Source organism: Engraulis encrasicolus, chromosome 22, assembly GCF_034702125.1.
Source record: "Engraulis encrasicolus isolate BLACKSEA-1 chromosome 22, IST_EnEncr_1.0, whole genome shotgun sequence".
In the NCBI taxonomy this organism is placed as follows: domain Eukaryota; kingdom Metazoa; phylum Chordata; class Actinopteri; order Clupeiformes; family Engraulidae; genus Engraulis; species Engraulis encrasicolus.
Window position 1 is genome coordinate 15,620,949 of NC_085878.1, and position 14,791 is coordinate 15,635,739.

The window sequence follows — 14,791 nt, forward strand, 5'->3', positions numbered from 1 at the left end:
AGAATCATAGAAATTCCATTTACATTACAATTATGTTATATTCAGGGGACCTTCAGAAGGTGGGGTCTGTTTTAAAGGTGGTTGGCTTCAATATAGGCCTAAAGTGCAGGGTGAAATCCTGGTTTGTGTTCATAGTACGGCCCTCAGAGGACTTTTACGGCCCTCGGAGTAATTCGAGGTGGCCCCTCGAATGAAAAAGGTTCCCCACCCCTGCTATAGACATATCAGTACCAACTGGGAATACTGTTTAGTTATTTTTTGTTTATTTTGGTTTACTTTAGTTGTTTGATTCATTTAATTAATTACTTTGTTATGACATGCTTTTCCTGCTATGCCAACTTGCTGCGGCCGCCCTATAGCAACCCCTCACGGCCCCCCAGGGGTCCCCGGCCCCCACTTTGAAAACCACTGTCCTAAACCATGTCACTTCTCACAAAGAAGTGCCAGTGCTGCCATCTGGTGTTGATATGAGTCATTATTATTGTAGAATTGGTGTTACTCCTGAAATTGCCATTTAGACTCAGCAACAGATCTGGTGAAAAGAATGCCTCTACAAATAAGCAAGCAGTGCAGGAGTCTGCTTGAGCTCATATGAGAAAGTGGCCTGTGAATACTACATGTTGAGCTTTTACAGCATTTTTTAAAATGTTCCCTGTCCCTGCTATTTCTGAAGCATGCTGCATGTGTCAACTTTCACATATACATCCGTGTCTGTCGGTGTCCCAGCTTTCATTTTTCCTATTTGGGATTGTATTAGGCTACATAATGTTCTCAAACCTCATTTATTTAACTCATTCATTCATTTGAGAGAGAGACAGCTGGAATGTGACAACTGTTGTGTCAGTTAATGGTATCATTATGACCCATATTTGTCTTCTGATCTTTTTAACAATTCTTTCTCCCCTCATTCACATGTATTTAAAAATTCTGAATGATATTCACACTGAATGATATTAATGAATATCATTCTGTGTATTTTAGTTGCATATTTAATGTATGCTCAGGAGAATCAGGGCCTTCCTTTTTCTTGCACTCATATTGTTCTCAGGGAGGTGTCCCTTGTCTATGGCCTCGGCATACAGGACAGACTTGGGAACAGAGTCAGTGAGCCGACTGCAGGCCAGGGTCTTGGTAGCTTCCTCACTGTGCCGTTGAGCCTCCATCTCTGAGCGAGAGACATAGACATGGAAAGGCGCTCCATCTTCCTTATCCCCGTATTCAAAATGTACACGGTCAGCAAGTCGACTACCATCAAGGCCTTCATTGGTGACCCTTGGTGACCTCTTCTTCATAGCCTCCCTCTCTGCTCTCATTGAGGACGCCAAGAGATGCTGGAGTCAGAGGAGAAGGGTGTGGCAGGACCTGGCTATAGCTTGATTCTGGAGCAACTTCATCTCCTGAGAAAACTTCCTCTCCCATCAGGGCAAACCGTGGTTGAAGACACCACATAAGGGGAAGCTCTCCAAGGGCAGCAAGCTGATGGCTATCCAGGCTATGATAGAACCCCATACGGATTGGTTTGGAGCAGGGCTTCGAACCAGTTCAAGGAACGAAAACCGAAAACCAGAACGAACGTAATTTTATGCAATTGTATGAGGAGCGGAAACAGTCACGAAAACGAAATGGTCTTCAACTGTTCCAGAACAGAAACGTTATTCTGAAATCCACAAAACCGGTTCATAACGGTTTATTTTGTTCTCTATATATTTTATAAAATTTCACAAAAGCATACCCTAAAACATACATTGATGTGTTTGTGCTGTAGAGTTAAACAGGAAATTGGAGGTATATTTGTCGGTAACAGACAGGCTATACCATATCTACACCATGCGGGGTTAGAATTTATAGAGCATAGAGTTGCTACGTTGTAAATCAAGGGAAAATACTAATGGGTACGCCTATTCTAGGTATAAGGTATAGTCCACTTGATAGGCCCGCCAAACACTGCTGGAACAATAAGAACGAACAATATTTTTGCGTTCCGAACCGGTTCAGGAACGATATTTCGGTGGCGAACGAATTCAAGAACGAAAACGTTAAATATAGGCCTACCTGAACCATTCTGAACGGAACGATTGAAAAATAAAATAGTTTTCAAGCCCTGGTTTGGAGACCTCATTGTAGCCGGAAGAGCAGGGCTTGCTAGTCAACAAGGCACCATCTAGAAAAGAGAGATACACAAAATATATTTTTAAAAACCTTGATGAAGTCAAGTCTAGTCTAGTCAGTTTTATTGTCAATTTCTTTACATGCACAGGTCATACAAAGAATTTGAAATTACGTTTCTTACTTTCCCAATGCAGACATAGACATACTTTAGGTATGTATAGACATATTTATAGACATATATATTACACAATACATACTTACTTCAGTATAGACATAGACAGTACACATAGAGACATTTAATGTGAAAGACTGGACAACAGGAGACATGTAGAAAACATACAAAGCGGATTCCAAAAAAGTTGGGACACTTGGTATTTTGTGAAAAAAATCAAAATGCTGGCATTTTCAAAACATTCAATCCATGCATAAGATACACAATGGCACAAGGTCAACATAGAAACAGTTAAAATGAGGCAAAAGCATTGTTTTGAGGGAAATATGTAGTCATTTAAATTTTGATCCATGCAACAAATCTCAAAAAAGTTGGGACAGGACCAAAAAATGTTGTAATAGTTGGATAATTCTAAAAAAAAAAGGGAAAGGAACTATAAGGAACTATATTGACTGCCAACATGAATGCACAAATAAAATACCATCACAGAGAGGTTGTGGCACTCAGTAGCGAAGATTTTGAGGGACTAATTACTGATCTATTACACAGAAAGATTGAATTATCAAAATTGCAGGCATATAAGGCCTATTTCTGTATTGTAGAGTTCTGTAAAATCATTGCACGAGTTATGAGATCATGACATACCCATTGTCAATAAGCAAACTATGACACTCCAACAATGACAGCTGTTGAAAAAATGACCATAAACACAACACTTGATTAAGGCACATGATGCAGACATTAAACAGTGTTGCAAGTGGCAAAGCTCATTCTAGATGGACATAGGAGACATGTGAAACTGTCCTCTGATTACAGAATGGAAAATATTTCATTCTTTTTTAAAATCATGGAGTCATGCACCCTCCAGGTTATGAAGAAAATGAATACTTCAGCTTGATTTAGTGGTCAGTCTGAAAGACAGCATATATGATGGTAAAGGGGTGCAGAGATGCCTTGGTTATGGTCTTCTTACTCATGTAGAGCATTAAAATGAGGGCTGAATGATATATTCAGACTTTAAACAGCATACATAGCTACCAAGGCATTATATTTTGCCCCACAGTGATGGCAAATTTCAATCTCTACTATGTTCCAACAGTGTGGTTCCATCATAAGAGTAAACAGGTGACAAAATTGTTTTCTTGCAGTCAGGATATGCCACATATTAAGCATAACAAGAAGGTAAACAAGTCGAAGAACACACCTATCAGTTGAGCTGCTGAAATCATGTCTCGCATATCAAAATATCATTTTTTTTAAAAATCAGTCAAAGTATTTAAATGTTAAGTCTCCTCCCTTGTGTTGTGTTTAGTCTTATCCAACATAAAAAGCATTTTATTGGCCCTGTCCCAACTTTTTTGGAATTTGTTGCAAGGGTGAAATTTTAAATGATCACATAATTACCCCCAAAACAATCATTCTGCTTGGCTTTAACAACTGATATGTTGTCTATACACAATGCTCTACCTTATTGACATATTGAACGTTTTGAAAATGCCAGCATTTTGATTTTATTCACAAAATACCAAGTGTCCCAACTTTTTTGGAATCCGCTTTGTACATTAAAAGAGGTAAGGTAAGCGTACCCATTAAGCCCATGTACCCTTTAAGCCCACTTTCAACTTTGAGGTCAATTTAAAGAAAGGGAAAAGGTGAATTTTGTTGTTCATCACCCTATCCAATTAAAGGGTTTAGTAACTGACAAAATGTTTTTTATTGCAAACAAATCACATTTTTTATCGTCGAGTTATTCCCGTCCAAGTGAATCCAGTCTCAGGACTACTGACAAGAAGTTGCCTCAAAACTTTGCTGTTTTGGGACATGTCAGAAATCATAGAATATCAGCTAGTTTAAGTCAAATGTTTTGAAAATACTTTCATATTTATTAAACTAAGAGGTAAATGTAATGATTTTTATATATATACATGCAGTGTTTTACTAAATTATAGCATTTCCCTTCAAATGGAAAGATGTGTTTTATGAGCGAGCACACGCCGATATTCTCTTGATACAACCACACACCATCTTTATCTTACTCTACTGTAAGACTTAAGGTGGTTAGGTATGAATTCTAAGCATATTCCAGTTTGTTTGGCATTGATGCATCATGAAATGTTTTGTGGAGTTGATTATTTCCATAAAATAGCTTTTTGTATAGGCGGGCTTAATGGGTACAAGGTGGGCTTAAATGGTACACCCCATTGAAATGCATGCAAGTTTGCATGCATGCTTATGAAAAATGCCTTTGAGGGACATAAAAAGTGCTGTACAATCCCAAGTTGTTGGTTTAAAAGGCATAATGTAATGAACTAACAATAATCAATTAGAAAAAATACATTTCTCTGTTTGGATGAAGAATTTTATGAAGTAGGCCTATAGAATAGAATAGAATAGAATAGAATAGAATAGAATAGAAAGCCTTTATTGTCAGTATACAAAGTATACTGAGATTTTTTTACTGAGACCAATGGTACCATTTAAGCCCATTCAGACTTTTCACTTCTCTCGTAAAAAATCTTCATATTGTACTTCGAAATATCCATCAACTCAGTGACAAACATTGAGAAGAGAGGTAAATCTTACTATTTAACAAAATATTTCTCAAAAAAAATATGTGAAGATGATTAAAAAATAAAGAAATTTAGATTTTGGTGGGCTTAATGGGTACGCTTACCTTATTTGTTGTGCTTTTCTTAAAGTCCTATTTTGACAATCTGACATAGTAATAGAAGCATTGTGAAAAGAAAAAAATATATTAAAGTGGGTAATTGTAGTGACCATTTTTTTTATTGTCCTAGTAGGACATTTTGCACACGTTAAGCGGAACGGCTAATTTTAATTAGTGGTAGTAGTATTGGCACATAGAAATAAATACCATTGTTTGGGAAGAACTAGACAGCTAAAAATTTGTATATTTACATTTGTGTTGGTATAGTTGTTTAAGATAGTGTTGAAGGAATTCAAGACTGAAACTACATTGAAACCATACCTTGCTTGCTAGTCTCTTTATAGTCTCTATTTTTATAAAATAAAAAAAATAAAAAATATTTTTTAAAGAAATAATAATAATAATAATAATAATAATAATAATAATAATAATAATAAAGAATTGAACTATACCTTGTTTGTTGCAAAATCCAACATTTTGTGTCATTTTCACAAAATGATGTCCAATGTGCAGTATCTCTCAGCAAAGAAAAGCAGCTGTTCTCTCTCAGTACTTTCAGTAAAAGGAGGTTGAAACACAGCATTCTAGTTTGAACATTCTAGTTTGAACATTCTACCACGAACATTCTAGTTTGAAGATTCTACTTCAACATGCTGCCTCATTTATGATGTCATCGCATTTAGAGAGAAGTATTGCTCTAGATTATTCTCTCTGGCCTTTATCATATCGGGTAGGCCTAGTTCAAATGGGCCTGTAGGCAGAGGCGATTCTAGGGTTAGGTGGGGTCCCAAGCGAAAATGCAAGAACGAACATTTCAACCAAAATCGCCACTACTGTGGTAAAGTGTGGGCTATAATTCAATATCTAGGGGCCCCAAGCGGCTGCTCGCCTTGCATGGTGGCAAAACGCGCCTCTGCCTGTAGGTTTAGGCCTACATATTCTGAGTAGGTAGGAGCTATCACTAATGATGCACTTGTGTGCTACACAGTTGGCCACTCACAATTTCTGTGAGTCACAAAATTGCTTAACCTGTATATCATTGGTTTATTTTATAGACATTTGAAATGACCTCCCGGGCAAAATTAAATGACACAGTGTGCATCCCAATATGCGACCTTGCCTCCTCCACTTGTGCTTGTCTCCTCGTCCCGCCTCCTGGCCCCTCCTCCGTGGAGAAAACGATAAAGTTTCCCAGCTGTCAGCATCGCCACAACAACTTTTGAGGGACTGTTTTTCATTCACCATCCCAATTGCAAATGAGAAAAAGACTTTACAATTGAGCTTTTGCCAGATATTGAAATATAATGCTGTTGTCAGTGATGTCATCATGACGAGAAGCAAGTGGAGGAGGCAAGTGGAGGAGGCAAGGTCACATATTAAAACGCACTCACTAAGGGCCTGATTTTGCCCCCCACGCTTGAGTTTGACCCCCCCCCCCCTTTTTTCAGTAGGTCTATACTTAGGCTTATAACTTTTACCTGAATACTAATCGGTAACCACACTTGAAAGAAAGAAAGAAAATATCAACTCATTTTTTTTGGGATGCAAATAGATCATTGATTTATATTGTGCATTTAATGAAAAAGTGATAAGACAGATTAACGCCACAATGTTATTCGAAATGAGGATGAGAAAAAGACCAACATGCCCGAATAGAATTCATGACGATGGGCAGATGACATCTGAGTTTTGATAACACAGACGTTGGTCTTAGGAACAATTAACTTGCTTTAGTCTACAATTTCCAGGGGGAAGAATATTGGTACCGCACCTTGTGCAGCAATTATATGTTTCCGTGTGCAACCACTGACAACTCAACATCAAATCCAATGCAGTGAATTACATCACGATACTAGCACAGAAAAGTTTAGCAGCACAAGAGCTTTCTTTTTCACAGGGCAACATGTCTGAAGGTTTGCTTCGTTGGTGCATCGACCAGTTGCACACCAGCTTCGGTTTAGAAGCGTGCGATGACATTGTTCAGTGAGTAGCTTAAAATATAATTTTGTTGCCATTAGATTTGAAGCAGGCTAGCTAGATAGAGAAGATGTCACCAGCCAGGGTAGTCCATATGGCTGTTTTGATGGACAGACAGTTCTCATATCCTTAAGAATCGTGTTGACTTGACACATTTGAGTACATTTGAGTGTTTGAGAGGGTTTGAGATTGTAGACAAATGCTGTGGTCAGAACATAGGCTTCCTGTCATACAGTCACCAGCCTAGCGTCATGAATTCTATTCGGACACAGTGGTCTTTTTTATCGTCCTCATTTAGATACATCTTGTCCATTGACAATGCGGAGGAGATAGCAGAATATGTTGGTGACCTACTCGGAGGAACTGATGGGAAGAAGAAGCTGTTTATCGACGAGCTAGTGAGGAGATGGAGGAGTGTCCAGCAGGGGACACATGAAAATGTAAACCTCATTCCCATGAAAGTAACGTCAGGTAAGAAAGCTGTTCTAAAGATCAGGCTGCCTCGTTGGTGGCAGCTGTCATTAGAGATCCACACTCAAGGAAATAGCATAAACACTGCAGTGATGTTAAGTGTCACTAGAGGAAACTTTTAAGCAGTGTTTAACCCACAGAATCTCCATAAATTACTATGTTGCTGTAGGTGGTCTCATGTCGCCCTCCACATTTTAAAATTCCTCTGGGAATTGGTGAAACAGATTCAATCAGCTTGACAGGTCTTCTGTCCGCAGACTTTCCAGATATGACAAAAGATGCCCAAAAGAAAACCAAACGGAAAGGAAGAAACAAACAAGAAATGCTTACTGTCGGCCAGATAGAGCCAGAGCCTGAGGTTGTCAAGACTCCAATTGATCTGATGAAGGTAACCAGTTTCCATTCATAGAAACAGTCTTTTTCACTTTTAGAAATGGTTTTGTAACCTGTTAGAGGTTTATAAAAATCAACAACAGACACAATTCTTAACTGGTGTGCACTTTCCACCAGACAGGGCAGCTACTCTATAACACTATATACAATCAAAAGGGAATTGGGAACACTATATGCAATCACTTGAGCGATCGACTTTGAAATAGTCTTGTTTGTCTGAACTTCTCTAATTGGCTTTTGAAGGATGCTTACCAAGGGTGTACTTACTCCCTCTCTTGATAATGTTTACATAGTGTATGGTCAATAAAAATGTGATGATATGCAAATGTTTGGGTGGAATTGGGTAAAGCGGGCACTGTTTGTTCCTCCTTGGAAAGATCAGACCATGTTTTATGACCAATTTTGACAGAATTGTAAGACATTTCAAAGGGTGCAAACAGTTCAAAGGCAAACTTTTTCCTCCCAGTGTACAGAATGTCACTCGAATGACATATGCCTTTTTTCTTGCTTTTTTTCTCAGGCACAGGAAAATGCTTCATCCTCCACAAAGAAGAAGAGCAAATTTGTAAGTCTGTATGCCAAAGAGGGTCAGGATCGCTTGGCCATTCTGCTACCCGGACGGCATGCCTGCGAGTGCCTGGCACAGAAGCACGGCCTGGTCAACAACTGCATGAGTTGTGGACGTATCGTCTGCGAGCAGGAGGGGTCTGGCCCCTGCCTCTTCTGTGGCAGTCTGGTGAGTGGTTGTTGGCAGAGGCCGACATGCCCAGCTTAATACATTTTTACGTCCTGATGCAAATATTCATGCCTATTCGTTTAACAATTCAAGTTTTAAAATATTTGAGGAAATCACTTGTCTTAGGAGGGCAGGCAGAAAGAGGACATGAAACAAGAAAAGGCAGGATTTCTGCTTTCTGAATCTCTTTACGCCTGCCTCTGATTGATTATGAGCAATAAACCATGTTGTCAATAAGCTATTGGAGTAGGCTTTCTGTATATTGTTTTGGTTTAGCACAGGGGTGAGGAATCTTTTTCATTCGAGGGCCACTCTAAATTTTATGAAGTGCTCCAAGGGCCATACAATGAACACAAACCAGGATTTCCCCCTGCACTTTAGGCCACCTATAAGCGGTCACCTTTACAACAGACCCCAACTTCACTAGGTCCCCGGAAAATGTGATATAATTGTATTGCAAATGTAGTTTTTTAACATTTCCTCAGTAAACATGTCACATTTCAAGTGAATCTTTATAAAATTAAAATTATGTAGGGAGGCAGATAAGACTGCCTTGAGGGCTGTTAACGGCCCTCGAGACATAGGTTTCCCACCCCTGGTTTAGCAATCAATGAAAGGAAGTGAAGTGCGCTGTAGAGCACTGTCATCTTTCATAATAGAGTAGAATACTTATTGTTCCCCAAGGACATGAAGGATGGCATGGCTGATCTTTAGCAATACAGCGCCAGTAGAAATGACACTCTCCATTTCAGGGCCCTTGGCGAAATATAGAGATGGGGGCCCTTTTTAAATTATTTTTGCTGGTATTCATCATGGCAGAGCTTAGTGGTGGGGCCCCATTCACAGGGTATTTTATGGTGAGGCCCTAGGCAATTGCCTTGTCACTTATATTGTAGGTAAAACCGCCACTGGTGACACTTCAATTGATTATAAGGTGCATTATAATAGGCTATATTGATTGATTGTTGTTAGATATGGGAGACCTGAAGTGCACGTGCATGCGCTCTCTATGTAACTGGCTTCCCTTTCTATAGCCAAAATACGCATTAAAATTAATTTGTTAATGTGAACTGACTATCTTACAATAAGTCGAGTAGTTTCACCGTGTCTAAACAGGCGGTCTAATTTGATAATTGGGGGGTATTCCAAGAACAGGGGTTGAGTGATAAACCTAAATTAATCTCTGGGAAGTGGCAAACCTTCTAATAGATTGCCAGGTTAAATGAGGACTACAGGCTCTTCTATTAGATGATTTATCACTACCTTAAGGTTAACTTAACCTGGTCTACGACTGAGCCAGATTCTTGGAATACCCCCCTGCTGTTACCCGATTAATTTGTGTATATTTTGTGTAGTGTGTGTATAACTTTCTACTAATCTCTACACGATCATTTGAAACCACCAATGTTACAATGTGCTTTATGGTAGACAGCATAATGTACAATTAATCACTTTATTAACATGAAGCTGCTGGTATCATTTGCCATTGAACACTGAACAAATATTATTTGTGTGTGTGGTTTAAAAAAAAAAAAAAAAAACTTCTTATCAGGTATGCACAAAGGAAGAGCAAGAGATTCTTCAAAGGGATTCCAATAAAAGCCAGAAGTTGAGGAAAAAGCTCATGGGGGGTACGTTTGTGCATTTGAAATGTTTTTTTTAACAAAAAAACAATTTACCTTTTGCTGACATTGATGTCTTTGAAAATGGAACATTTTGGTTTCATCCTTTTTTGAAAAAAGTTTAAATACGGATCTTTCACTCTGTGTGTGCGCCTGTGTCTGGGCCTGGGCCTGCATGCGTGCATCTGTGCGTGTGCGTGCCTGTGTGGTGTTTGTGTGTACTGTATGTGTGAAACAGACCGAGTTGCGTCAGAGGGCATGGACTATCTTCCCCACCAGGAGGCCAAGATCAAAGCGGGCCTGGAGAAAGCAATTCAGCACAAAGACAAGCTGCTGGAGTTTGACAAGAACAGGTACACACCTCTCATCCCTTTGACTGGTACACAGTACACACCCTCATCCTTTTGAGCTGCCTTGTGTAGTCTCCACTGGGAGAGGGAGCGAGAGTCGAGAAAGTAAAGTACATTGGCAACAGATCCTGTGCTGCCTGCGACATTGTCCCCCTATATACAATCCAGACACCTCTTAGCAACAAGTGTGACCAGGGGAGACATGGTCAGACATTGTAATGCAGGCCATCGCCTCACCCTGTTAGAACCCTCTAAGGCCCTTTCAATTACTTTCTTGTTGCAGTGTTTAACCTTTGTCACGGTGTCCTTGCACACTACTTTCAAGAGTTCTAAACTCCTTGAGTCACCGCCAAGGCTAGTCAATTTTCCCTCCTGTCCTTTGCCATCTTCTTGCAGCGTTCGGCGAACGCAGGTCCTGGATGACGAGTCGGACTACTTTGCCACGGACTCCAACACCTGGCTGTCCCCCAACGAGCGTGCCGCCCTGCGCAAGAAGGAGGAGGAGCTGCGCGAGCTCAAGCACGCCTCCCGCAAGGACCGCAAGATCACGCTGGACTTCGCCGGCCGCACCGTGGTGGAGGAGACGGGGAACCTAAAGCAGTATTACGAGAAGTGAGTTCAACCTTGTATTGAGGTACCTGACAGGGTAGCACTCTGGAATATGTAGTAGAGTAGAGTAGTAGATTATCATTTATTAATCCTGAGGGAAATGAAGGTGTTCAGTAGCATACAGTACATACATAAATACAGACATTACACACAACATTGCACATATATTCACCATACATATGTTCACAAAGTCAGATCTCTCTCTCTCCCACACACACACACACACACACACACACACACACACACACACACACGGTCCACATGTTGGCCACCACTAATACATGTCTAATAACTATCTGTATATGACATTTGTTTAGCAAAATCAATTGTTTGTTTGCGTATTCACACATTTCTTGTTCATTGCCAATAAGGCATTGATATATGTGTAATATGCACCCAGAACCCTAGGCCCTTGACCCCCTAAACCCTTCATTTTGATTAACATGTGTCTTATAAGTCACTTCTACAAACAGCAATAAGGCATTTCAAAAGAAAATGTTCACCGCACACTTGCTTGACTGTTCATTTATTATCATGAGTAATTAGGCATGTATTTGTGGTGAACCAACCTAGGCAGTGTGCCAGGTGTGGATATGTGCTATGTTGTGACGGCAAGCTTTTTGCCAGCAGAATTACAAGGCAGATTTTTTAATTGAAACATTACAGAGATCTTTGGCGCCATGTTGAAATACTGACAGAGAAACACACCAGACAAAGCTTGTTTACTGTTTTCTACACACCAGATGTCAGTGTAATATCATGAAATGAGGAAAACATTAAGCAGAAACGGCATTTCAAACATTTTCTGTTTTAAATTTTGAAGCTTGTGTTGTTCTCTCTACCCTCTGAATACAAATGCTGTTCAACCTATTGCACTGTGCATTTATTAGAATATAAAATATAAAATCTATCTATACTCTCTATCTATATCTAATCTAAAGTACACTTTATGATGGATAGATGGATTGATTGATTGATTGACTGATAGATTGATTCCTTTATTGTCCCCCAATTTATTATCACACTTTTGTCTGACGTAAACAAAGAATTGACTTGATATTTTCAAGGAATAGAGCATTCCTTTGTAGTTCTGTATGAGAGACAATTCAATTTCCATCCATTTACAACGACCAAAGACAAAAATCTATTTGTTCTGGTTCTAACAGGCTGGATGAGACTGTCCAGGCCATCCAAGCTGGATCTGGGGCAGGGCAGCCGAGCAGGAGGCAGGGGCGGGCGGACGGCCAGCCACCCAGAGATCTGGTCAACCCTAACATCGTCCAGGACGCACCACAGGTGGCTCGCTCAGCTGCTATCAACAACACACGCTCCAGTTGACTGTTATGCAGTTTGTTATCTGTGCCAGAGTTCAACTGTTGTGCAATGTCCTCAGAAAGATGTGCGAGCTTTGGACATCTTTTGCTGGCAACTTGTTTTTGGCGTCTCTGTTCATGATATTGTGAAAATATATTCCAGATCTCTTCTTTATGCCCAGCGAAGATGTTGAAAACAAAATAGACAACAGCCACGAGAGACATGTTGGAATGGTGCTTGGATTTTGGTGGTGCTTTTTGCTTGAGTTTTTCAGAAAAACAGAAAGCTTCCAGCGAGCACTTTTGTGTCAAAAACAATGAGGGCTGATTCACTGTCTACAAAGCAGCTGTCAGACTCTGCGTGGTATTTATGTTGAGAAAGTCAATTCGGTGTCCAAAGCTGCATGGGGCTAGCCTTAGCCACAAGCAATACTATACGTCTGAATTATGACATACTCAAGTACTCTGTTATGGTATTATTTTCAACGGTCTGTGTGTCTGTGTGTGTGTGACTGCCTGCTTGCAGTGGGTGGATGTGAGCGGTGGCAATGGTCCCCGTCGTGCCCAGGGGGGCAGGTCTTCTGGGGGGTCGGCGGCTCCCGAGCGCTCTAGGCTGCGGCTGCAGGACGCGGAGCTCCAGGAGATGGCGGACGGAGGCTGGTGCCTCAGCATGCATCAGCCCTGGGCCACTTTGCTCGTCAAGGGCATCAAGAGGTAGCCTGATTTTCATCCACTTTCAGATATCGTACCGAGATTCTGGTCTGACCTAGAAGATAACAAATAACGTTTCCAAACGGCATGGTTAACCCACTTCCCTCGTTTTGCAACTGGTCGATCCCAGAAAGGGCTGCGCCGAAGTTTTAAACCAAAACAATTTCTTAGTCCCAATAGAATGTCTCTGCTTAAACCACGTCACTGCCTTGAACACGCCTCTACCCAGGGCCGTTGGAGCTGCTCGAAGTTGATTGGTTCCCAACAAAGTGGGTGCAGTTCCCCAGCCTAGCGAACTCAAAAAGTATTTGAACGAGTTCCCCAGCATAGTGGAGCACAGAAAGTACTTGAACGAGCTCTTTTCCTGACTAATTTCGCATCACCGAAGGTGTTGCGTCATTAAGGAGGGCGTAGCCTGGCTAAGCAAGAGGTACTGCAGTACCCATGCTTACAGAACAGTACCGTACACCCAAGCTGATGGTGACTAGTATTTTGTGTGTAAAGTTAGTTTTTATACTCACCGTGTCGGGCATTGTGCATAAGAAAGCATAGTCGACTCGTAAACACTGACAGTCTTCTACAGATTTTACATTTGCTTGGTTTTATTCACAAATGAACCTGGGTGCATGCTTGCAAATCCTTTTAGGTCAAGTTATTTTTCCTTGTCATATTTTACTACAATCATGCAGAGCATTATGTTACATTCCATGACATTACACACAGTAATGACAAGTTTTATCCAAAGCGACTCAGTTATTTTAGGTGGAGAGTATTTGTTTGACAGTCCCTGAGCAATGTGGGATTAGGTGTCTTGTTCAAGAGCACTTCAGCAATGGATGACAGTACTGCAGAGCAACCTTTTATTTATCAGACCCACCTTACACAAATAGGCCTTTCCTGCTGCAAATACTCCCCCCAACTCCTCAAATTAATTTCTACAACTAGATGTCAAACTTAATGTCCTCATTTTTTCTGACCCGGTTATCTGACTGGTATGTGTGTGTCTGTTGAGCACCAATGTAAAGAGTCTAGTGCATGTCGCTCCAATTTCACTGTTTGTTGCTTTAATTTCACTGCATGTTGCTTTCATAGCATTCTTGTGCATTTGAATAAAAAAAAAAAAACGAGTATGTTTAGTGGTGCCACATTGTCAGGCTTAAGGCAAGGCTTGTCAAGGCCGTTTTATTTGCATTGCATATTTCCAAACACAAAGGACCACAATGTGCCTCACAGCAACACCAGTCGAGGGATTTAATGCACTAGTAAGCAAATAAATGTGCTAAAAGCATTCAAATGTATTTTAAGCGTCATGTACCACCATACCTTTACTGAATATCCATTGGCTGATATACTGTATTTATTTTCATCTCCTTACAGAACTGAAATGACTGTTGTTGAAATAGCACGCACTATGTCCTTACCCTTATCCAATGTTTTTGAGTAGTCAAGACAGAGGATGCTTTTCCTCAAGTCCTCACAGTGACAAATCACTGAACTCAGGACCAAGGATGTTACTATACATAGTACAGTGGCAAAAAAATGTTATTGTCTGGTTCTTGAAATTAAGAGAAAATAATCACAGTGCAAGGGTGACTAGTTTCAGTAGTTACATGGTTATTTTGTTTGTTGTGTTGTGTGTGTGTGTGTGTGTGTGTGCAGG

At 40.4% G+C, this 14,791-nt stretch overlaps 1 protein-coding gene and 1 long non-coding RNA gene across 2 annotated transcripts in view; one reads left to right on the top strand and one right to left on the bottom strand.

Annotated features, from left to right (window-relative positions):
* Positions 1-986: 986 nt before the first annotated feature.
* LOC134438936 (uncharacterized) lies at positions 987-5,488 on the bottom strand. Its single transcript, XR_010032688.1, has 3 exons — positions 5,402-5,488; positions 2,053-2,161; positions 987-1,331 (listed from the first exon to the last, which is right to left on the bottom strand). It is a non-coding gene; the product is annotated as an uncharacterized LOC134438936 (long non-coding RNA).
* Positions 5,489-6,676: 1,188 nt separating this feature from the next.
* The window catches only part of trip4 (thyroid hormone receptor interactor 4), a 72,463-nt gene continuing 64,348 nt past the window's right edge, over positions 6,677-14,791 (top strand). The window contains exons 1-10 of the mRNA XM_063187790.1: positions 6,677-6,932; positions 7,225-7,397; positions 7,655-7,785; positions 8,311-8,526; positions 10,079-10,157; positions 10,387-10,501; positions 10,895-11,110; positions 12,274-12,403; positions 12,947-13,134; position 14,791. The exon at position 14,791 is cut by the window's right edge and continues 124 nt beyond it. Of these exons, the coding sequence (XP_063043860.1) occupies positions 6,853-6,932; positions 7,225-7,397; positions 7,655-7,785; positions 8,311-8,526; positions 10,079-10,157; positions 10,387-10,501; positions 10,895-11,110; positions 12,274-12,403; positions 12,947-13,134; position 14,791 (1,329 nt within the window). The 5' untranslated portion in view covers positions 6,677-6,852. The remainder of the gene's footprint in view (positions 6,933-7,224; positions 7,398-7,654; positions 7,786-8,310; positions 8,527-10,078; positions 10,158-10,386; positions 10,502-10,894; positions 11,111-12,273; positions 12,404-12,946; positions 13,135-14,790) is intronic.